Below are 24,836 nucleotides of genomic sequence, written 5' to 3'. Positions count from 1 at the left end.
TATTCTAAGCTCGAATTCTTGAACCCTGAACCAGTGGTTCTGGGTTACTATGTCCCCAGCGGAGTCGCCAGAGCTGTCACACCTCCTTTTTGCGCGCCCGCCCCGAAGGGTAAAATGCGCGAGGGAGTTTTTCCAATTTAAGTGATAATATTCGAAATGGGATTATTTATTTAATTCAGAGTCGCCACTTGGGAAAGGTTTGGCTTTTGGTGTCCCAAGTCACCGGTTTATCTTGAATCCCAAATCGAGGAAAATATTTGACTTTCCAAATGAAGTCTGCGAACCAGAAATTCTAAGTAAGGAATTCTATTGACCCGAGGGAAGGTGTTAGGCACCCCCGAATCCCGTGGTTCTAGCACGGTCGCTTAAATTGTTATAATGGCTAAATATCTGATTTTAATACATGTTATGACTTATGTGCTTTCATTAAGTTTAGTCCGCTTTTATTATTATTTATTTTTATGGAATTGCAACGTCGTGGAAATGTATCTCGAACCACGTCACAATCAATGCACCCGTGATTGTTAATACACTCCAACTCCGTTGAAATTTGGATTTGGTTCACATAAATGCGCACCCGAATTTAAGAAAGTAATATTATTAAAACGCGCCTAAAGAGACTATCACGTTATTATTTTTGGGGAGGGTCATGAAATTCGCTAAATGACCCATCCCGGATTCTAAGTATTTAATACATACATTTATAAGGGCCCCGCGGTTTTGTACGTACTTATTTGGGCGAGACTCGCCTCATTTATTTTAAGGATATCCTAAAGTGACTACATTTCTATTAATTTCGTTTCTAAAAATATGAGGAAAAAAAAGGAAAATCTTATTTAGTTACATGCTACAAGCATAACATATTGCATACTAGATTAAGACAAATGTCAACAGAAAGGAATATTACTTAAAATTTGAAATTATAAATAAATACAAAAATCGACAAAATAATATATTCAAAGAAGATTAATTATCTTATAACTAGGTTAGCTTCACATAATTATGTGAATAGACCAATAATTATTTTCGACTATTCAAAATAACATTAACCTTGAGTCTTAGTGCTTATTCGAAAGTTTATTAGATCTAAATTTTAAGCCATCTTGCTAGATTCACGCCTATTAGATTAAAGCTCTTAACCCTGCACCATTGATTCGTACTCCCAAATATGTAAAACCTACCGATTCTATAAAATTAATAGCCGCTTCGTTTAAATGGTGAGCCGATGCTAACATTAATTATTAATCTATACTATTAAACCTATATTGAAACAGGGAATTCAAACAAGAGAGTTGACATTAATGGTTAATCCATTAACATTAACTAACGTAATATGAAAATTTACTTGAAATATGTGTTAAAATCAAACTGGATCGGGCCATGATAAAACAGTTCAAAGATCCAACGGGTACATACAAATGCCTGCTAATATTATGTGTTATGTTATCATCACCAACCAAACTAAATTGCTAAAACACATGGAAATATGTCTAATTGATCTAGCACCGTACTATTTAACAGTCCCAAAATCGAGTTCGAGTACGTTCCAATTCACGCAAAGTAAATACAATTTGGATGAGCCTAAACAATCACAAACTACTTTATCATTCATCCTATTGCTACATCTTGAGCACAGATATTGTGAAAGTATGTGAACGTTTCATTTCTTTGTTTATTTCAACTCAACTTCCAATTCAAGCTTACATCAACCCATAGTTTCAGAAGTGTGTACCTGGAACGTTTACAATTGAAGAGAAAAGAAGTCAGCAAAGCAGCAGCAGTACAGGCAATAGCAAAGGCAGAAGTTCCAACAACACCAAATACCCCAGAAATATACTTAAAGGAGGCTCGAAGTGATTTGTGAAACCCGACAGCAACTAAACGAACCAAACAGACTCAACTGGACTTGAATTTTAGACCAAAACTGGACCAATAGATAGCCAATAGGTTCCAAAAAATTGAAATCAGTCGAGCAAACCAATGTCAGCTACTGGGACTTGACACTAACCCAGAACTCACTGAAGTGGTGTTTTGTTGCTTTTGCTATCAACTATTTTTTCAAAGCCTCTCTTTGATGCTATGTGAACCCTATCTACTTCTTCCAACTCAATTCTCGCTCACTCTTTCTTCTCTTCTGTTTTTCAGTCTTTTTCGCTTTCCTATCTCTGTATCCCTCTTCCTCTATTTATAGCCTAGAATGAGCCCATTCAAAACAGCCTGTTAAACAAACTGCAACCCCTCCCATGTTCTCCTTCTGTTCTTCCACTCACAGATTAAAATAAAAGTCCTCCCATGAGATTCCCCTGACAGCCCTATCTTTAAATATTAAAAGTGGTTTCCCTTTTATTAAACTAAACAAGAGTATGGGCAGCCTGAATATGCCCTGACAGCACATGCTGTCCAATTAACCCTAACTCATTCACAATTGATAATGCACATGCTGTTCACGTAGGGACAAAATTCTATGTCAATTTGAACTTTGAAATCTATGTTAAACTGCAGCTATAAGCAATCCTTAAACGATTTCTGATTCAAATACACAAACTATAAGCAGCTATAATCAATTCGTAATTGGATTCGAACGATGCTTCAGCAGAAATCAAACAACGTGCGTCAAATTATTGTCATTCAAAGCTGAAACTAATCGACGACATATATCGAATCGACTATGTGAATTACAATACGCACAATCAATAGCAAATGAATCGGAATCGAACAGTATTAACAGGGGGTTCAAATTGTACTGACAAAACAGGGGATTACCTTGGGGACTAATTAATCGACCAAAACTCATTCCAATCAATTATACAGTTTAAACACATACACTTATCAATGAACAGACGAAAATTTCGACCAAATAAAAGGTCTAATTTGGAGGAGAAAAGAACAAAGCAAAGGAATTGGAAATAAAATTATTCTAAACAACAGACGAACAACAAAAACAAACAAACAACAATGGATCAAACAGAAAGGGAAAAGAATGCCTCGAGCAAACTAGGTGAAACGGGCCCGAACTTAGACTCGACCTTTTTGAGGTCGAACGGACCTTAATCAAGTGTACTCAATAGAGAACACTTTGACTAAGGTCTATTATACCCTCAAACCTCTGCTAATTAGGACAAAATCCTGATTTCTGGATTTCTAGGGTTCTTGGGGCTCAGATTAGGGGTTCAGGTTTTCCTGGTTAGATTCGGACCAAACCAAGCCTAGTTTGGTCACGAGGGAGGTCAGGGGAGTGCCTGGTGTGAATCTGGGGTGGGTTGGTGTAGATCGGGATTTTGCTCGAACCTTCAAACGAAGATTCGAGGCGATGGGGAATGATTCGAGGCAAGGGGGTAGCAGATCCTTATTCAGGGGGTTGAGGTGTACTAGGGGTGTTAAGATGGTGGTCACCGGCGTCGTTGCCTCCGGGTTTACGGTGAAGGGAAAGGGGGGCGGCGCTAGGGTTCTAAGGATTTGGGGTTCGGTGAGGGAGACGACCTAAGGGTAAGGGGGGTTGGCTTAGGGCGCGGGGTGAAGGTTTTGGGTTTATATAGTTAGGGGGAAAATTAACCTAGACCGTTCGATCATCAATAATCGATGGCCTGGATTAACCAGCTTAAGTGGAAACGACGCCGTATGGGTTTAAGTGAGGCCGGTGGGTCTCTGGGTGAGACAGGTCGGGTTTAAATGTGGGTATGGAGATGTGATCTTGGCCGTTGATCATCCTGAGATCAATGGCCCATATCAGGCATGACCAAAACGACGTCGTTTGGATATCCCTGAGGCCAACTGATCTGGACTGGGCAAGGCAGTGTTTTTGGGCCTAATTTTGGTGCTTTTGGGCCTCGAATTTTCCTAAATAAACTGGCCCAATCCGATTTTTAGACCAATTTGCACTCTTTTCTTTTTATTTTCTAATTTAAACACAATACCTAATTAAAGTAAAACTAAACACATATTAATTAACACTTAACACAATTATCACACACATATTAAAATATTTAAATAGGTAAAATCACACCATGGCAACAAAACATAAGACGAAAAGCATACTTTTGCGATTTTTCTTTTAAAAAACCAAACTATGATTTAACTAATTCCTAAATGTACAATTAATCCTAAATAAGCATGTAATATATTTATTTTATATTTCGCGATTAACTACAAAAAGTAAACATTTACGGACAAAAAATGATTACCAAAAATGTCACGCAAATTCTCAAAATTGTGCCCGAAGGTAACTTGTTTTATTTTCGATTTCTTTTGGAGTAATTTTCGTGGAGCAAAAATCACGTGCTCACAAGGTCGTTACATTCTCATGGGATCAAACCATCAGAATAACATCAACAACTATGAATTAAACCTCAAATTCATGAAATCATCCAAGAACATCAAAATTCCTATTTTTCTCAAATAAAGGTCCGATTTATACTAAACGAACTCCGATTCTTACAAAACCTCACAGATTCAACTTAATTAATATATAAGACCTGTATCGGGATCCGGAACCAAAATACGTGTCCAATACCATCAATTTCCAACATATTTACATTTCCAAAAACTCTTATAATTTCAGTTAAACAATTTCTTTCAAAAATTCATTTCTCGGGCTTGGGACCTTGGAATTCGATTCCGGGTATACGCCCAAGTCCCATATTTTACCACAGACCCTATGAGACCGTCGAATCACGGGTCCGAGTCTGTTTACCAAGAATGTTGACCAAAGTCAACTTTAATCAATTTTAAAAGCCAATTTCCTTATTTTACTTGGATTTCACTTAAAAGCTTTCTGGAAACGCTCCCGAACTGCGCACACAAATTGAGGTGAGACAAAAAGAGGTTTTTAAGGCCTCGGAATATAGAATTTGCTTTTAAAAGGTCATCACAGAATTAACCCCATAGGTGAACTACATTATTATGTGCTTCTATTTGTGGGGGCTATGTACGCACGAGGTGACGAGAGTCCATAAGTAACTACTAGCTATACCTATGTCGGGTAGTTATAGGCTTACATCATGCCTTATTGATATTGTTGTTAAATTATGTTTATTGTTTGTCTTGAGAATAAACGAGATTGAGTTTACTTATTAAATGTTTTTGAAAGTAGTTGAAACTGAGGAAGGTTGGGAACTTAAAAGTTTTCATTTGAAATTCGTAATTTAAAAAGAATCGAGGAGTACCTTAATAACTTAAGAAATCTATGTGTAACCGCGTCACACATATGATCCGCGAGCGGGAAAAATCTTGGAACCTATATTCGATCGCGTCGCATGTATGATTCGCGAGCGGGGTAACTCCTTAAATTTGGATTTGACCGCGTCGCACGTATGATTCGTGAGCGGGGTATTTCCTTCTACTACTCTCATGGGAGCAGGCTGATTGCCTCGGCAGGTTAATATATGCATCTGTGGTTCACGTCGTTCGACCCTCGGCGGTGCACAATTTACTTTTAAATTGGATTGGGCCGTACGCCTCGGCATTCCCTATATGTATATATTATCCTCATGGAATCGTGCATAATATTTGGAAAGAATCCAGTGTATCTGATGGATTTTCCTTGATTTGAATCATGACAACTTCCTTGATGAAATTCACTGTAGTTATATATATGCTCCGGTTACGGAGGGAACTTGCTAGATGAGAGTCTGAGTAAAATTTTAAATAGAGGAATTATATCACGTATTTTATACTTGTGTATTCCATATATTTACTATATTTATTATTTATTCACTTTCTTACTATACCTGATATTATTGGACCACTAGTAAGTGTTGAAGTCGACCTCTTATCACTACTTTTACGAGGTTAGACTGGATATTTACTAGGTACGCGTTGTTTTCGTACTCATACTACACTTACTGTGCATTTTTGTTGCACATGCACATGCATGTCTAGTGGCCTAATGGGCGCAACGGCATGGTTGATACAGTGACTTATTTCAGTTGCATCTCTCGAGACAACCCGCAGCCGGTAGAGTCTCCTTCAGAGTATTGGTATTTCCCATTCTGTCCAGACTATATTCCGGACAGTTATTGTATTTTATTTTATTCCTTAGTAAATGCTCATGCACTTATGCCACCAGGTTTTGGGATGATTATGGGATATTCAGTATTAAGATTTGAAAGTATTATGAATTATCCGGCAAAGTGTATCTTTTTACTAGTTAAATTAAAAGAAATTTGGATTTCAAAATATTAAAAATGGGAGTTTAATTAACTATTTAGTGTTAGCTTGCCTGACAGAGGTGTCCGGCGCTATCACGATCTTTAATGAATTTTGAGTCGTGACATTTAAAATTTCAAAAGAAATTAAAAAGTAGAAATAAAATTAAAATAAATAAAATAATAGAAATAAAAACCTATAAAGAAAATAAATTAAAATAAAAAGAAAAGGTAAAGAAACTAAAAAGCAACCTTGTAATCACACAGTGTAATTACCACTAATTCTCACCTCCCCCTTGAGAATTGGAGAGTATAATTACACCCCTTCAATTACATCCAATTCCATGCTGACCAAGTAATTACTTGGCCAAACAAACATGCCAAACTGTGTAATTACACCCAATTATACACAAATCCATTTCCAAGGTGACTTTCCAAACAGGTTCTTAAAATTTTGGAATATATTTTCCTCATCAACTCATTTTCCATATCAAGAGAAGGTAAAACATTTTTCAAAACTCTTCTCCAACCTTCCTCCCATTCCCCATCCCCACCAACCTCCACCAACTCACCCCCACACCACCACCCCATCCTTACCCCAACTCCCGCGCCACCCCACCCTTGCCCCTCACACCTATCCTAAATAAAAATATTATTAATAGTACTTTCTTTTCATGTTATAGATAGAGTATATTTTTCATTTCAACAAATGAGTATTTTCTTTTCACGATATATTTGTTTTTATTTTAACAAAAATAGTACTTTCTTTTCATGATGGAAAAAAATATTTTCTTTCATTTAAACACAATGATGTAGTAAAAAGTATCTTCTTTCATTTCAACAAAATGAGTACTTTATTTTCATGTTATAGAAATGGTACTTTCTTTTTCAACCCAAAAAAGTATATTTATTTTAGTTATGGAGCACAAATTCCGATGTTATTTTTGCATAAAAAAGTAAAGCAATACATTAGTTCCTTTGGGTTTGTGTGCATTTTTAGAAGAATATTTAAATTCTTGAATAAAATAAAGTCATGAAAATGTTGGGTATTTTAGGGGGAGGGGGACTTGGGGGAAGGGGGTGAGGGGTGAGGAGAGTGACATAAAAAATTATTTTCCTAAAAAAAAACTCTACTCTCTAACCAAACACCAGAAAATATTTTTTGGGAAAAGGTTTTCACTCACCAACCAAACAAGGGAAAATAACTGATAAAACCACTCATTTTCCATGAAAACATTTTCTAGAAAAATATTTTTCATGGAAAACATTTTCCTTCGTTCCAAACACACCTAAAGAATCTTTTTTTAATAATTGTGGAAACAGACTCCCGATAATATGTAATGTATTTATTTACTTCTTATAGTCATCGTTACTCACGTCTTATTTATGAATACAGTCTTCTTCTTGATGTCGTGGGACTTGATGCAATAGACCACATATTTTGGGAAGGCAATTCTGTGGCGGATTCACCGGCTAAATATGGACGAAATTTGTGTCCACCAACTATAAAAGTGGACAACACTATGTTTGGGGACTCACCTCCAAATTTTATTTTAAATGCTTTCAATAAAGACAAATCGGGATGGGTTAGTATGCCATCTCTATCCCTAATTTGTAATAACTAAATTTTGGCTTTTCCTTTTAGCTAAGGGTGGCATGTGGGCCGGTCCCGGGCCTAAGTGGGCTAAATAGGCCAGTCCTCACGGTCCCGGTCCAGTACCAATTTAAACGGGCCTCGAGGTTCCGGTCCTGGTGGTCTTTTTGTTTGAAACGGCCCAGTACCGGGCCCACGAACTAATGGTCTCGGGCTAAGTGGGCCCAAGTGAGCCCAATCGATACGTTTTTTTTGAAATTTTATAGAAGTTAGAGGAAAAAGATGGTAATAAAAATATCTAAGGCAATTCCTTATAAATTATATTATAGAACTGTGACCTAAATTTTTTAATTCAAATTTAAAGATAAAAATATTGTAAAGAAATATTCAAAGCAATGCGTTATACATTTATTATAGCATTAAAAAAATATGGCAATATCTTTTTTAGTCTTCCTCCCCCTATGGAATAAGCACAACAAGACGCTAATACCACCATTGAGAAGAAAAAGAAACTAATCAAGATGTGTCAAAATACAAGTTACATAATACATACTAATTTTTGTTCATACAAGTTACATGGTATCTCTTACAAACTTCATAAATCTATTAAGGTCCGGAGGAATTTCCGTTAGTAGTGGCGGAAAAGAAGCTTGGTCATCACTGCTTCCAGGCGAAGCAGAATCCTCCGTAAGTTCGGTTAGCATTTCTTCGTAAGCTTCGTCTACCTCTGGTTGTGATTCAGCAAGTCCAAAATTTCTTCTTTTTGAATGGATCCAATCTCTGAAAAGTACTTATTTTTCCAAGCTATCCTCATAGACGCTTTATAATCACCGAGTTGAAGTCTTTCTTAACTGAAAGCGCTCTCTGATGCCACTGTTGAAGCTTGAATAGTTCAAACATCTCGGGCCATCCTTGAATGCACCGGAAAGTATTTTTCTTTGTTCTTCCACCATTCCAAAATATTATAGAGCCGTCCGGATTCACTTCCTCTATTCTCTGTGACAAATAAACTTCAAGCTCATTTATTTGTGAAAATTTATTAGTAGTACAACCTTGAGAACCCCTTAACCCCGCCCAAGCACAAATGCTCTTACTCCCGCAGTTCTTTTAGATGATTGAAAATAAGAAGAAAAAGGAGTTGGAACATTTGGTCTAGCATGATCTAATGCAATTTGATAAGCATTATAAATAGTTTGAGCATTTATTTTAATTGAGGCTATTGCTTCTAGAAGTGTAGACAACTCCTCATCTTCAAGTGCTAAACCATTATAAACAATTTCATACTAAAATGAGGACCTCGTAATTTCATAGTAGGATTTAACAAGGCAACAACACCATAAATAGAGAAAATAGGGAAAAAATATTTTTTAAAACTTTTTTCTCATAGATTCAATAGCAAGTTTATAAATTTTTCCACCCTCTAAAAAATGAGCAAACAAATTTAAAAGTTATGCAATATAAACTAAACAGTTAGAAATAGTAGGATAATATTGTCCAGAAAATTCATTTGTAGCAATATGAAATTTTTCTAAAAAATCTACAAGCATTTTAACATTAGCCCAATCCGTATTTTTAAGGTGCTCATCATCATCACTTACATGAGCATTAAACGTTGAGTTTATGGGGTTTCTGTCACGACCCAAAATCTATTAAAGGTCGTGATGGCGCCGACACCACTGTCAAGCAAGCCAACACTAAATAATTAGTGAAATTCTCATTTTAATATTTTTGAAATTGTAAATTTTGCTTCAATTTAACTAGTAAAATATGAATTTACGGAATAGATAATAATATTTTCCAATTTCAAACGGAACACCCCATAATCATCCCAGAACCTGATGTCACAAGAGCATGAGCATTTACTAGGAATTAATATAAAATACAATAACTGTCCGGAATATATATTTGGACAGAAAAGAAAAATACAAGTACTTTGAAGGAGAATCTGTTGGTTGCTGTAACGAGCCGACCGATCATTTTGAGCTTTTGCACTTTTCTTGTTAGTTATGGGGCGTTACCTGCCATGTGTGATGTATTATAACTTATGTAAATCGTTGGTTTTGGTTTTCAGGGTAATCGGAATGAATTTGGAATAACAGTTCTCGGTTGAAGCGTGAAATTTGAAAGGTTTGACCAAGATTTGACTTGTTAGTATATGATCCCAGATCGGGATTTTTTTTATTTGGTTAGCTTCGTTAGGTGATTTCGGACTAAGGAGCGTGATCGGAATGCATTTTGGAGGTCCGTGGAAGGTTTAGGCTTGAATTGGCGAAATTGAGGTTTTGGCGTTTTCCGATTGATAGGTGAGATTTTAATATGGAGGTCGGAATGGATTTTCGAAAGTTGCAGTAGTTCCGTTGTGTCATTTGGGATGTGTGTGCAGAATTTCAGGTCATTCAGACGTGGTTTGGTTGTGTTTTTGATCGAAAGCGTAATTTAGAAGGTTTTGGAATTCTTAGGCATGAATCTGATGCGAATTTGGTGTTTTGATGTTATTTTGAGCATTCCGAAGGTTGTAACAAGTTTGAATGAGGTTATGAGATATGTTGGCATGTTTGGTTGAGGTCCTGAGGACCTCGGGTGAGTTTCGGGTGGTCAATCGGACCATTTCATGTTTTGCAAAGTTGCAGAAATATTTCTGTTCATTGCTGCAGGCATTTGGCCTTCGCGTTCGCTAAGGGTTAGCTGGTGAGGTAGAGATTTTAGACTTCGCGTTCGCGAAGGGCTGGGTTCGTCGTGCATCGTGTTTGCGAGGGAGGCTCCGCGTTCGCGTAGGGGAAGTGAGCAGCTGGGTTTGAGGATTTATTTGTTCTTCGCATTCACGGAAAGGGAGTCGTGTTCGTGTTGGGTTAGGGAGCCAAGTCTTCGCGTTCGCGAATGGTAGGACGTGTTCGCGGTGAAGGAAATTTGGTCAAAGTAATTTTGTGCTTCGCGAACGCGAGGCTTTGACCGCGTTCGCAAAGAAGGATTTTTATGCCTGGGCAGAATGATTTAAAAGGGCTATTCTGCGATTTTGAGGCTAAGTACCTCCATTGTTGGGCGATTTTAAAGCTTAAGAGAGCTAATTGATGAGGGAATTCAAGACGATTTCATGGAGGTAAGATTTTTGTTCCCTAAACTTGTTTCTATGATGAATTCTATCATTGTAAGCTTGAAATCCATGGAACAATTAGTACCATAAATGGGTAATTAGTGCTTGAGATTAAGAGACCTTTGAGTGGGGATTTGATGGGCCATTTGTGGTCCGATTTTGATGTTCTTGATATTTATAGACTCGTGTGAGGATGAGGATTCCATTGATGATAATTTTATAGGATTCCGAGACGTGGGCCCAGGGGGGCGGGTTTGAGCAATTTCGGGATTTTGATGTAAAATTCGTTCCCTTTGCATATTTTAATGATTATGTACTGATTGTGGCTAAATTTGGAGCATCCGGAGGTCTAATCATGCGGGAAAGGCATCACGGGCTAGAGTTTGGACCGAAACGAGGTGAGTGATAATTGTAAATGATGTTCTGAGGGTTTGAAACCCCATATTACACATTGTAGTGCTATATATAGGTGAGGCACATGCTTGATGATGAGCGTGGGGTCGTGCACTATTGGTGATTGTGACTCGGTCAGTCCTGATTGCTAATTTTACCGTATATTTGACTGGAATCTATTTCCTATCATCATTATTTGGGCTGAATGCCATATTTGGGCTTAGTGCCAACTATTTGAACCCTTCGGGGATTTTTGTTGATATTGACTCACTATTTTGACTTTATACTTGAACTCAATCATATTATTTTCCACTGTTTTTTCTCAAAACTCAGCCATGTTCACTCAGTTTTAATACTCAAATGATATTTTAATGATGTTTTGGGCTGAGAAACACTGTTTTACTGTTGCCCGAGAGGCTTATGTGATTTTTAATTGAGTAAGGCCGAGGGCCTATGTTGTGAGGATATCTTCTGGGTCGGGCTGCATGCCGCAGCGGTGATATACTAATTTGATTATGAGGCCGAGGGCCTGAGATATGTATGCCACGAGGTGGCTTGTTGATAATGATATGACGCCGAGAGCCTGATTATGATTCCACGAGGTGACTTGATATTGCGCTTATCTTTTAACAATTTATATTTCCGACCAATGAGGCCATTCCAAAACAGTCAATTAAGTCATGCGCAAATCATGTCGAGGTCGTACGACCCGATCCAACATAATATTTAAACTGTGCATTGCCGGGGGTCGAACGACGCGAACCACAGATGCATCTATTACCCCGCTCGCGAAATACATGCGACGCTGTCAAATGAAAATTTAAGGAATTACCCCGCTCGCGAATCATAACTGCGGCACAGCCAAATATAAGTTTAAGGTATTACCCCGCTCGCGAATCATACCTATGATGAGGTCAAACATAAATTTAACTTTTAAATCATATCTCTTTCTTGATTCTTTTCAAAATAAGGGAAATTCAACTTGAAGCTTTTTAAGGAAATTACCGAGCTCGCGAAACATACATGCGACGCGGTTACATATAAATTTCTTAAGCTATTATAATATTCCTCAATTCTTTTCGAAATTTCGAAGTTCAAATAAAACCTTTTAAATCTTCAATTTCTTCAAATTTCCATTCTTTCAAGACAATTATTACTCAACCTCAATCTTGCTTTTTCTCAAGGCAAACAATAAACATAAATCAACAGCAATATCAACAAGGCATGATATAAACCTAGACTACCCGGACATAGTCATAGCTAGTAGCTATGTACGAACTCTCGTCACTTCATGTGTACGTAGCCCCCACAATTAGAAGCACATATTAATTTATGTTACCTATGGGGTTAATTCCCTCTTACAAGGTTAGAAAGGAGACTTACCTCGCTCTGAAGTTCTAAAACTGGCTCCAACATCGCTTTAACACCTCAAACCGGTGCCCAACGCTCAAAACTAGTCAATAAATGTGCAAATCCATAAATATATACTCCAACTTATTATAATCCAATTTAAAATAATTTCCAACTCCGCTCGAAAAGTCGATAAAATCAACCTTCGGGCCCATATGCCCGGATTCCAAAAATTATTGAAAATAAATATTACTCATAACTCATATGGTCTATATCCAGAAATTCATCAAATTTTGTCCATTTAAATCAAGGATTTACCATTTTTCAACTTTGGGGCTCCAAATCCCAATTTCTACAATCCAAACACGAATAAAAATAGAAACCAACAGAAATAATGATGGATAAATATCAAAATAGTCAGATATGTACCTCCTTGTTGAGACAAGAAAAACGCCACAAAATCACCTCAAACGGAGCTCTAGAACTCAAGATATGCCTAAAATACTAAAATTCTCGGTTTAAAACATTGTCCAGGCGATTTTTCTTCATTGCCTTCGCGGGAGACCTTTGCGTTCGTGAAGAGCAATTTTTCGCGTTGACTGGTCAACTCAGAAATCCTTCTTCGCGTTCACGGAACTTCCCTCGTGCTCGCGAAGAACAAATCTTCGCACTAGAAACCAGCAATTTTGTCTGACACGGAAATGGGCATAACTCTCTTGTACAACATCAAAATTCAACGATTCTTGTTGCCATGGCTCCATAATTATGATACAGATCTAATGGCTCAATCCAATCACAAATCAAAGGTCGTTTGCTCGATATAGTTCCCTTTATGCCCAAAGAAATGACGCCAACCCATCAAATAAGAGCGTGATACAACCTAAATGCCACCAAAACACACTTGAGGGCCCCGAGACCCCGTCCAATCATACAAACCAGTCTCCTAACATAACACGGACCTGGTCAAGGCCTCAAATCACATCAAACAATATCAAAATCATGAATCACACCCCAATTTAAGCTTAATAAACTTTAGAACTTCCAACTTCCATATTCGATGCCGAAACCTATCAAATCACGTCCGATTGACCTCAAATTTTGCACACAAGTCAAATTTGACATTACGAACCTACTCCAACTTCTAGAATTGGAATACGACCCCGATATCAAAAGGTGCACTTCCGGTCAAACTCCTCAAAAACCTTCAAATTTTTAACTTTCGCCAAATGATCCCAAAATGACATACGGACCTCCGAATCCACTTTCGGATGCGCTCCCAATAACAGAATCACCATACGGAGCTATTCCCAAATGGACATCGATAATTTTGAAATGCACTTCAACCCAAATTTATGAAATTCTGCCAAAATGCTAACTTCCACAATAGGTGCTGAAACACTCTCGGGTCATCCAAAGCCTGATACGCACATACACCCAAGTCCAAAATCACCATACTAACCTGTTAGTACCTTCAAATCCTGATTCTGAGGTCATTTACCCAAAATCCAACCTTAGTCAGAATCTTCCAATTTAAAGCTTCTGAAATGAGAATTCTCTTTCCTAATCAACTCCGAACTTCCCGAATTTCAATTCCGACCACGCGAACAAGTCGTAATACCTGAAGTGTAGCTGCTCGTCGACTCAAACCACCGAACGACATGCAAGATCTCCAAATGACCGGTCAGGTCGTTACAGTTTCTATATTCATATGCAACAACTAAACTTTCATATATGTAATCCATCTAGTTGGACAAGGTTTAGAATCTTTTCTTTCTCTTAGGCCAAAGTTATCTCACCTTTTAAAATATTTTCTAAGTCTACTTCTACAGTTTGAATAAAAAATCTATTTAAGATACATGTTAACCTTTTCAATTTAAATATTTAAATTCTCATACCATCACCCACAATTAAATGGTAAATATGACAAATAAATCTAACATGAAAAATGTTACTAAATGCAGGACCTAGTGTAGCTGTAAGCAAGGCTACAACATATTTGTTACTTGTAGCATTATCCATTGAAACTGATATAATTTTATCACTAATGCAAAAATATCTATAAATATCTGTAACTGTGCTAGCAATAAACTACCCTGTGTGATGTGAATTAATTATTCTATAAGCAATAATGTGCTTTTGCATTATCCAATCCTCATTAATCTAATGGCTGGTAACAGTAAGGTAATCACAGTCATTACCACTTCTACCAATATAAGTTGTAATAGCAATACATCAATTTATATGAATAAATAAATAGTGCAAATGTTGTTCATATTCATGTTTATATTTATAAATGTCGCTCTTTACGGTTGTGCGAGGAAAACCTTTATAAATGAGATTAAAAAATTTTCTAATATAATGCACAAAATGAGGGCCAGAAGGAAAACTATAGTGTAAGCACATAAGAGTAACCATTTTTGCCAATTCTTCCCGATCTTTTTTTCGATCATAATATAAAATACCACCGGTAACAGTGTTAATTTCCGGTTAAAATTGATTTAACCCGGTACTAGGGTCAGCCTGACTAGGAGTAGGTACACTTGTCCCCTAGGCCAAAGCTTTCATACGTATGAAGATATTTGACTTTAGGGTGTATTAATATGTGTCTAGCCAAAGTTCCCGTCCCCCTCCCCTCCCCCGACCTCCAACATATTTAAAAGCTAACTCCTTGCCATACGTTTTACACTTAGCCTTATTTTATGGAATTAGTTGACTAAAAAATGGCCAAACAATAGATGTTTCTATTCGTTTGGTACGTTGCTATAAAAAGTAGGGGCAGTAACAAGAGTATCAGACGGGGGCATCATTTGGATTATCACTAGTTGGGTTAACTTCAGGAGCAGGACTGTCACGCCCCCTTTTTCTCGCGAAATTGGGCTTGTGACATTTGGAAGGACAACTCGTTCCCTTTTGGGAAATGGGTTTTGGAACTTGAAGAGTCGCCACCTAATGATTAAGTGCATTAGGACACTAAGAAGGGTTTGAGTTTGAAGAACCAGAGTTTGGGTAAGGGCTAGAAATTATCTCGAGGGGAAGGTGTTAGGCACCCCTCAAGATCCACTAGTGTGGTTCTCGGCCATGTTACAATTGTGACTTCACATAATCAAATAAGCAATTAAGGGCCTCAAATAGAAGGGGATTTTCACATATTATTGCAAGCAAATTGAAAAGTTTGAAGAGAATAAAGAAAGCAGAAATTTTAAGGAAATAGTTCGGACAATAAAACAAGTTAAAAAGGAAGGGGGTCCTAGGTTTACAAACAATATGGATCACATCAATGCAATGCCCGGTAATCACTCTTCAAAAGAGGGGTTACACGTGGTATTAGCACACCGGTCATCATATCCATATCTACCCTTTCCCACCCCGTTAAGGTGTTAAGCGCAGAATAGTATCGTTACTTATTGCATGCTAGTACCCGCCCCAATCCTATCAGTCCCGGAGGTGTTTGGGACTACTAGTCCTAAAGGGAAGGGAGATTTGGTTTTCAAAGTTTTAAAAGGACAAAATTCTAGGACGACAATCAAAACATATAAGGCAGGTATGGGGAGAACACATAACAGTTTAAAGGGCTCAAACAGGCCTCCGCAACTTAAAGACATATTATTTAGCATGTCTTGCATGTACTGGTTATGGTCTGAATTAAATTAAAGCGTAGGATAGGCTGATTCATCATATATTTCTCAGATGAGAAATCAGAATTAGCCTTCCCTAGTTGTAATTTATCAAAGACTGATGCAGTTAATTAATTACCTAATGGTTTGCCTAAGTGAGACCTATAGGCATGATATCTAACAGTGCTTACTCTGATTTTAAAGAAGGCTTACTGATTGTAGAAAACACATAAGTTCTGCTGATGTTAAACGACATTACTACTGATTTTAGACTTGTAGATGAAATAAACAAATCAGATTCAACTGGTTACTCCTATAGGCATGATTTCTAGGCGTTGTTGGTTTTAAGACGATTATAAAAGTGCAGGAGTCCTATAGACATGGTATCTAGAATGAAACTTATTATTACTTAACCTATAACTATTTGCCTAATGATAGATGTAAAATGCAGAAATGTCGAAAACCTATTGTCATGATTTCTATATGTAGAGGTGCAGAAAAACCTACAGACAGGATTTCTATATGATATGCGAATGTGCAGAAAACCTATAGACATGATCTCTATGTATGTAGAGGTGCAGAAAAACCTACAGACAAGATCTATATGATATGCAGAAGTGCAGAACTTGTGAATAGTAACGCCTATGAGCATGTTGTCTACCCTTTGCATACATAAGTGACCTTCCCCTTTTCAGTAGAACCCTATAAGTTACTACAACATGTTACAAACCAGAATGAATTAAGAAAAGTAAAATTATATCAGAAATTAAGCTACAACCAAGGATCTTAATTCAGACTCAAGGTCCAACAATATGAGGTGAACCAACTTTCAGGATCAGGTTTCCAAAGCCTTCTCTTATTTGGGATGTGTCAAAGTTCCTCAAGATCCTCAAATGGACTCCGGGCAGTGCTTACAACCCAAATATATTGCAGAATTAAGAGCATAGTGCAGTGTGGAAATGTCAGCCTCAGATGTCCAAGTTCAGAGGGAACTCAAGGTCCCAAAGCAAGGCTCATAAGAGCGGGGCAGAACTTAGAATCTAAGAGTAAGTGTAAGTGCACAAGGGGAAATCAGGGAAAGCCATGGCAGGCTGGTGGTCATGCCCAGCAATCAGGAGTTCTAGCACACCCTTGACTAGCCTATTAGCCACATTTTTTAGAGGTGGGATCCATTGAGGATCAGGTTCAGACCTAAGCAGCAATTTGGATGTTATCAGGCCATGAACCTTAATTCAAACACACAGAAGGGAGTAGGGGTATAGGGAGTTCATAACAAATAGCAGATGCAAAGAAAGAGTAGCATACTCAATACATAACATGAATAGCAAAGTAGACAGGAGTGTAGCAACTGTAAAATAAACACATAAGGATGGTGCTGAAATCGAAATTAAGGCATACCAGTTTTAGGGAAACAAATAAGTGAAAGCTGAAATCTTTTAAACCAAATTGCAAGCAAACAGTACAAAAGATCTCAGAAGAGAGTAGAGTATTGAAAGAGTATTGAAATTGAGCGGGGTGTGTGTACAGTATTGAATTCAAAGTGTTCAACTGAAGGTTCAAGGTGTCTAAGTGCAGAAGGGTCGTGCCCCTTTTATAGTGCAGAAAACAAGTAAGAAAAGGAAAGGGAATAGTTTGCAATCAATCATACAGAATCTCCCTTCAGTTAAGGGATTCTGATTTCAAACGGGTAGAAGACAATTCAGGAAAGAATTGGATTAAAATCTTTTCCAAAGTAGTACAAGAAGGGCAAATACATAGAAACTATTTAAGGAAAGAGTTTGATAGCAACACGGTTTGTGCAAATAAGGAAAGGCAATCAATCATCAGCCAGTAAAAATCAGAAATTGAGTTTGGTATGAATGAATCCAATCAAAAAAAGGTGAAGAAAGGTTTAATTAAAGAAAATCAGTAACAATCAATCGAACCTTATTAAAAGGAATTCTAAATCAATCACAAATTGGCAAAATCTCTTTTGAAGGAAGAATTCCTCATATATAAAGCGTACAAACATGTCAAACAAGAAAGAATTGTCATGCTAATTAAAAAGAATCTAGCATAGAAAAGTTCAGAGTCACAAGCCAAGAGTCTCAAATTCAGTACATAGACTCAGACTTAGTTCGAGAAAATCCAGGGTTCCATAATAGAACCCTAGTCCAAACATAAGATCAAACTTGCCAAAATACCCCAAATCCTAGGGTTTTCAACTCGAGTCAGATGCAGAGATGAGAAGACAAATAACTGAAACAGGCTTAGAGGTCTCTTTCAAAGGCTCATGAGAAAACAAACAGGTAAAATAGCAAGTTCGAAACAAACATAGTGAAAAAGCTGATTTGAAGCATAAAGAACATGTTTTAAGAAAAGCTTGGAACTTAAACAAGTTCAGAAGACAAAGAGGTAGCATAAACTTAAGGAAACAGTAGATGAAACATGTTTAGAAAGAACTCAAACAAAGTCCAGAAGAAGGCAAATAAGAACTATGAGCTTAGTAGAAATTATAGTAAAGGAACACAGGGTTAAACGAACACATAAGATAAACGTGTGAAAGCATGATATAGAAACTAGTAGAAGAAAGAACGGAGCATAGTAGAAGCATATGCATAATAAGGCAAACCTAAGAACACAGGAGAAGGACATGCGAGGTAGAAAAGAGAACATAAAAACATAGCATAGACAGATTCACACAAAGAAAAGAAGAAGAGGAGTCAGAAAACATTTTAAAACTTTTTTCGAAGAGAAACAAATTTTGAAAGAGAAGATTGGGGAAAACGTTTTAAAATTCCAGTAGAACACAGATATAGCATAAATCTAAGAAAAAAACTAGAGAAAACCTCGAATAGCTTAGGGTTTCAAAGAAATGAGAAAGGCTTGGAAGAAAATCCGATCCTGAGTCGAAAAGACTCATATTGCTTGAACACGCCGGAATAATGGCCGGAGAAGCCATAGATCTACAGATCTGAGAAGGATCTGAAGAGATCCATTAGAGTCGGGCCTCGAAGCTTCGAACAACCATATTTTGATGGTGGAGGGGGGTGAGTACCAACCATCCATGGCCTGAGAAGCCACGGATTCTGGTGGAAACATGGTAGAATAAGGTGGGAGATGGCTAGGGTTTCAGAGAGCTTGAGAGTGTTTTGAGAGACGAAGGGTTTCAAGGCGGCATGTCAGGTGAGAATGAGGGAGATTAGGGTAGTCGTTTAGGTTTAATTATGGAAGGGCGAGTCTTGGCCGTTGACCTTGAGTGATCAACGGTCCAGATTTAAGTGGTAGGTGGGGAACGGGTTGGGTCGTTTGTAATTGGGTCGTGGGTTGGATCCAGATTGAAACTGGGTTGGTTTTAATTTGGGCAAAATTGGGGTCAAATTGAGGCTAAATTGAAAGGAAATGAGGCTGTAATTGAAATAGAAATAGGCTAAATGTTAAATAGCCAATTTTCCTCTTTTATTTTATAAAAATAGTGAAAAAGACTTTAAAACAAATTAAAAGTACTGACCCAACTAATAACGCATAAATATTGATTTAAAAATATTTAAACCAATTTTCAATTATAGAAATGCTATTAATCTTAAAATAGGCTATAATTGCAATTATATGCAATTTAATCTTTTAAATACCAAATAAATTTGTAAAAATGTACAAAAATTATCTTAACTATATTTTGGTATAAATATGGGAAAAAATAAATTATTCACCAAAATTGATGATTTTGAGAATAATTATGGATTTTGTACTGCTAAAATAGATAGTAAATTGATTTTAAAAACTCTTCAAAAGATTAGAAAAATACTAAAACACTTGGATATGCTTATGTATGCATATGTGCTATTTTGAAAGTATTTTGTATATAAAAATACATAGGAAAAAATTGGGTATCAACAAGGACTAGTAGGTGTATCGCCATCTGGTTGAGTTTCATCAAAATCTATTTCCTCCTCATTATTTTCATCAATAGTTGGATTGGAATAAAGAGCATTCATTAATTCGTGGTTTAATTGTTCACCAGCTCTAACATTATGGCAAAATTGACTCTCAGTAACTTGTATTAAACTATTATCGCTATCAAGAATAGCAGGTGTAGGACGGATATGGGGTTTGGATCGGGGAGCGGGGGGCAACGAAGGAGGAACAGATTCGCCACTATATTCGCCATTCTTGGACTTTTCCTTATTTTTACCAAAATTATTTTTAAGGAAGCCATCATAATTAATCAAATAATAGAAAATAAATAAAACAAACAAAACTATAATATTAAAAATTAAGAGTTGGAACGAGTTTACCGAATTGACGAACAACTTGTTGAAAATTGATTATCGTTGAAGACTTCAATTCACCAACTTCACAATTTTTTCACAAATTGTAACAATAAAATAAGTAATAGTAGCAATTATAGAGGAAAATTAGAGAGAGATTGAGAGAGGTTGATGATTTTGTGAGAAAAATAAAAGAATAAGGGGGTATTTATAATTGAAAATAGGAAAAAAATATAATTCTAAAAAGTTTGGGGTTAAAATAAAGTTGAGGAGGTTAAATGTCTATTTTGTAAATAGCAAACGACTATTTTTTAAAGGCCAACGCCAGATTTTTTAAAGGCCAACGGTCCATTTTTTTTTAAATTATGACCGTTGGGACCGTTTAGGCCCGCCAAGGACCGGTCCCGGTCTCGCGGGCTTTTTTTGAAGAACCGGCCCAGAAGACCGGCTCACCCCCACGGTCCCGATTCTAACCGGTTATGGCCCGTTTAAGCCCAAAAGATCGTTTGGTCTGCAGTCCCGGGCCTGGACCGGGCCACTTGCCACCCTTACTTTTAGCAATGAAATATTTCTTTCCTCAGCCAAAAAAGGACAATAGGGTGGTGGGATAGTTGGCTAACGAGTAGGTCTATAACTTCTGAGTTATTATCCCTAGAGATGTTCGTCGGTCGGTACGTTACGATATTTAGACATTTCGATTCGGTATTTTCGGTATTCAGTTTCTTAAAATGCTACCAATATCGTACCTAATTAAATTCGGCATGGTTCGATTTTTCTCTTTTCGGTTTCGGTTTATTCGGTTCGGTAACTTCGGTTTATTCGGTGTGAATACTAACAAGTGCATAGAGTCATAGACTATAATATTCTTAATTAAAGTACTCAAAAGTACAATACAAACAAATTAAAGTACTCAAAAGTACAATACAAAAAAGGTTTGTTGACAAAAGTTTTGTCAAAAAACCTGCAAATATCAACCTAGAGAGAAATATCTTCTTACTTGCTTAGAGTGAATTGATGAACTTAGAGAATAAAGGAAAGTAAAATTTTGATTGTTTATATTTATATTATAACTAATAATATGTGTTTTGTGTAATATAATATATATTTCGGTACGTAATCGGTATTTCATTAAAAAAATACTAAATACCATATCTAATACCATTTTTTTTAAAACTTAAACCAAATACTATATCGAATATCAAAATATCAAATATCAAATACCAAATTTTTTGATTTCGATACCGTAATTCGTTATTTACCAAATTATGCAGAGCCCTAATTATCCATGACGTGAGAGTTCGAACATCTCTCACTCCACAATGTGCTTTTTTCCTGCAAAACCTTTAAAGATACAAATTTCGAAAAAGGAAAAAAAATATACTCCACTTCAAAGTTCAAAGAAACAATTGCCAATATTTCTCCATCAGTAAGGAGAATAAAATCATTAACTTTTCTTTAGAAGGCAAAGATATTTTTGAGGAGATGCTTGAATCTCCATTATTATTGGTATAAAACCTTATCCATTAAAGTAGTGATCATGAAACCCTAAGGTTAATTGCATTAGTAATGATTCTAGCGCTTGCAGACCACTCCACGTCCATAAAGTCCACTAGTGCAGCTCAAGCTCGGCAACTCCAAAGCAAAGCCAACCTCCTTATCAGATTGTTCTCCATTTGCTTGAAACCTAGCCACGGAACAATCAGCGTCAAAGAGTCCTGAAGTTGCAAATTCTTTGTCACCTCCCATTACAGGCATCAGAACACCCATCTTAACTTTGCTCACGTAGTTCTTCCTATAAGTTTGCCCTAAAACACCGTTCACTTCATTACTCAAAGAGAAAAACTTGAATCCAAGTTCAAGATGTGCAAAACAGTCATCTTTCGTTATGCCATAGTTATGAACTCGGGATTCTTGCTCTGTAATAGGTACAACCTTGGCAGTGATCTTGAGAATATTTTCAACTTCGATGGCAACATCGTTAGTGTTGCTGATTCTAGTTACAGAGGCCATAGGTGAAGTTTCAGATTGCCATCTTGCGCCTTCCTCGTCATTAAGAAGTATGGGTTTATCATCAAAGTGGAGGGAAAGGCGGTCGATGGAATCATCCCATGTTGCTGTTTTTAGTGCGCCAATGGAGATCTTGTGATTACCATAAAGGATAGCAATGGATTGTACCCAAGTGAAGTCTCTCTTCATGTTCTCGTTTCGCCTTCCTATGAAGTGGCCATTGATGTGAAATTCAGGGTCGGAGACAAGACAAAAATCTTTGTCCTTCTTACCATGGAAGTAGAAGGTAATCCCATCACCGCCGATGAAACGAGGATCTTGGCAAACAGCTCCAGGCATGTCACACCCTAGGTCCCAAATAAAAATATTCAGTAAATATACAGTCTAGTCAAAAGCTATACTCCCTCCATTTCATTTCATATGACATTATTATTGGACCCGAATCTAATATAACGAACAAAACAAAGAAACATTCGACATAAAAGCTTAAACGAAGTTTAACTTGAGACGGAGTTTAAGAAAAGAAGAAACTTTTAAATCTTTTGGCCTTAAAAAGCTTAAGGGGTAAAAGCTTTGTGGGACTATATCATTTTTGTGATTATAAAAATTTCTTAGTAAGGTAGAAATGTGTCATTTATTTTGAAACATACTAAAAAGGAAGTATCTCGTTTAATTTGAAAAGGGAAGTATAAGTTAAATATAACATATAAAATTACCTCTTGACACATGTGCTATAGATTAAGGATTTCATGTCATTTCTATTACTAGAAGAGCTTATCATTAAGGTTGACATAAAAATTGAAGCAAAAAGCATCCAAATATAAAAATACTACCTCTGTTCCAGCTTATATGAACCTATTTTCTTTTTGGTCCGTTCCAAAAAGAATGACCCCTTTCTAAATTTGGTAACAATTTAGCTTAAACTTACAATTCTACCCTTAATGAGAAACTTTTATAACCACACAAATATTCTAGCCCCTTTTTGACTTGTTTAGGACCACAAATTCCAAAAGTCTTTCATTTTTTCTTAAACTTCGTGTCCAGTCAAACAGGTTCACATAAATTTGAACGGAGGGAGTAAGTACTAATTCTCTTTGAACCATAAAAGAAACAAGAAATATCATATAAAATAGAATAGAGGGTAGGAAATTAGTAACTTACTACAAACAGGTTTGCAAGAGACACAGTCAACTTGACAACCACCAGAGCAAGAGGCAGGGCATGAAAATTCGAGATTATAACAACTTGGGTAGTTCTTGTTCTTGTACTTAGCCTTCTTGGTTGAAGGAGAAGGAGTGGGTGGCTTAGGAGAGGGTGGTGGAGATGACGGTGGTGGTGGAGATGAAGGTGGGGGAGATGACGGTGGTGGTGGAGATGAGGGTGGTAGGGGAGATGAAGGTGGTAGAGATGACGGTGGTGGTGGAGATGAAGGTGGGGGAGATGACGGTGGTGGTGGAGATGAGGGTGGTGGTGGAGATGATGGTGGTGGAGATGACGGTGGTGGAGATGACGGTGGAGGTGGAGATGACGGCGGTGGATAATAGGGTGGTGGCACTGAGCCATCAACACAGATAGGCTTGCAAGAACGACACTCAGTTATGCAGCCATTGGGACAAAATTTGGGACAAACATGTGGAAGATTTTTACATTGCTTGATTTCATCATCTGAGCAATGAGAATGGCTTGGATGGTCAGCTATTCCAGGGGGAGTTGCCTCTGCCATTGCTATAAGCATTAGCAACACAATCCCAAAGAGGGCCACACATCTAGCCATTTGCAGTTAATTGAGGAACTTTCACTACTGCTAATTAATAATTGATGTATATTTCAAATATTTGAGAGAATGAGTGATGAGATTCCCGTTGTAGAATGCCCCATTTTATAGGAGTTGACAAGGAGAATGTAAGCCTACTATTTCGGACCCATAATTGCATTATATATTTGATTAATAATAATGGGATGTTCCTTTGATAGGTCGCCTTTCTTCATGTGTTTCTTTCCCCAACTCAAAGTCGCTTAAAGACCTCAATGCTCTCTTCAATGTTTGTCTTCTTGCTAAACATCGATATACATGGCATCACTTGGCTATAAAGCTACACATACAGCACTTTCATGTAAGAACTCATGTCTATATTTATATATACACGTACCTTTCCTTGACGTAGCTCCAAAATAAAAAAGGAAAACCAAGAAAGAAGTAAGGGTGTTGTTTCCATGCGAGATACCAGACAAAAGAAATATTTTTGTGCCCGATTTTTATACCAAATTAATAAATACATCCCACATAATCGTTGTTAATTAATACTATTATCACCTCATTATGTCATTTAACAACCTAATGCACCTTTTGGTGCAAACAACATGCTAGTTAGTCTGAATCAGAAATTCAACTAAGAA

General features: G+C 37.0%; 1 protein-coding gene across 1 annotated transcript; it reads right to left on the bottom strand.

Annotated features, from left to right (window-relative positions):
• Window positions 1-22,004: 22,004 nt before the first annotated feature.
• LOC104213706 (uncharacterized) lies at window positions 22,005-24,213 on the bottom strand. The gene is made up of 2 exons (XM_070169128.1): window positions 23,601-24,213; window positions 22,005-22,786 (listed from the first exon to the last, which is right to left on the bottom strand). Exons 1-2 carry the CDS (start codon window positions 24,211-24,213, stop codon window positions 22,005-22,007), a joined length of 1,395 nt encoding a protein of 464 aa, XP_070025229.1.
• Window positions 24,214-24,836: the final 623 nt, after the last annotated feature.

This window comes from Nicotiana sylvestris, chromosome 3, assembly GCF_000393655.2.
Source record: "Nicotiana sylvestris chromosome 3, ASM39365v2, whole genome shotgun sequence".
NCBI classification, from domain to species: Eukaryota; Viridiplantae; Streptophyta; class Magnoliopsida; order Solanales; family Solanaceae; genus Nicotiana; species Nicotiana sylvestris.
The sequence above is the reverse complement of the archived record's forward strand: the minus strand, read 5'-3'. Positions and strand labels throughout refer to the sequence as shown.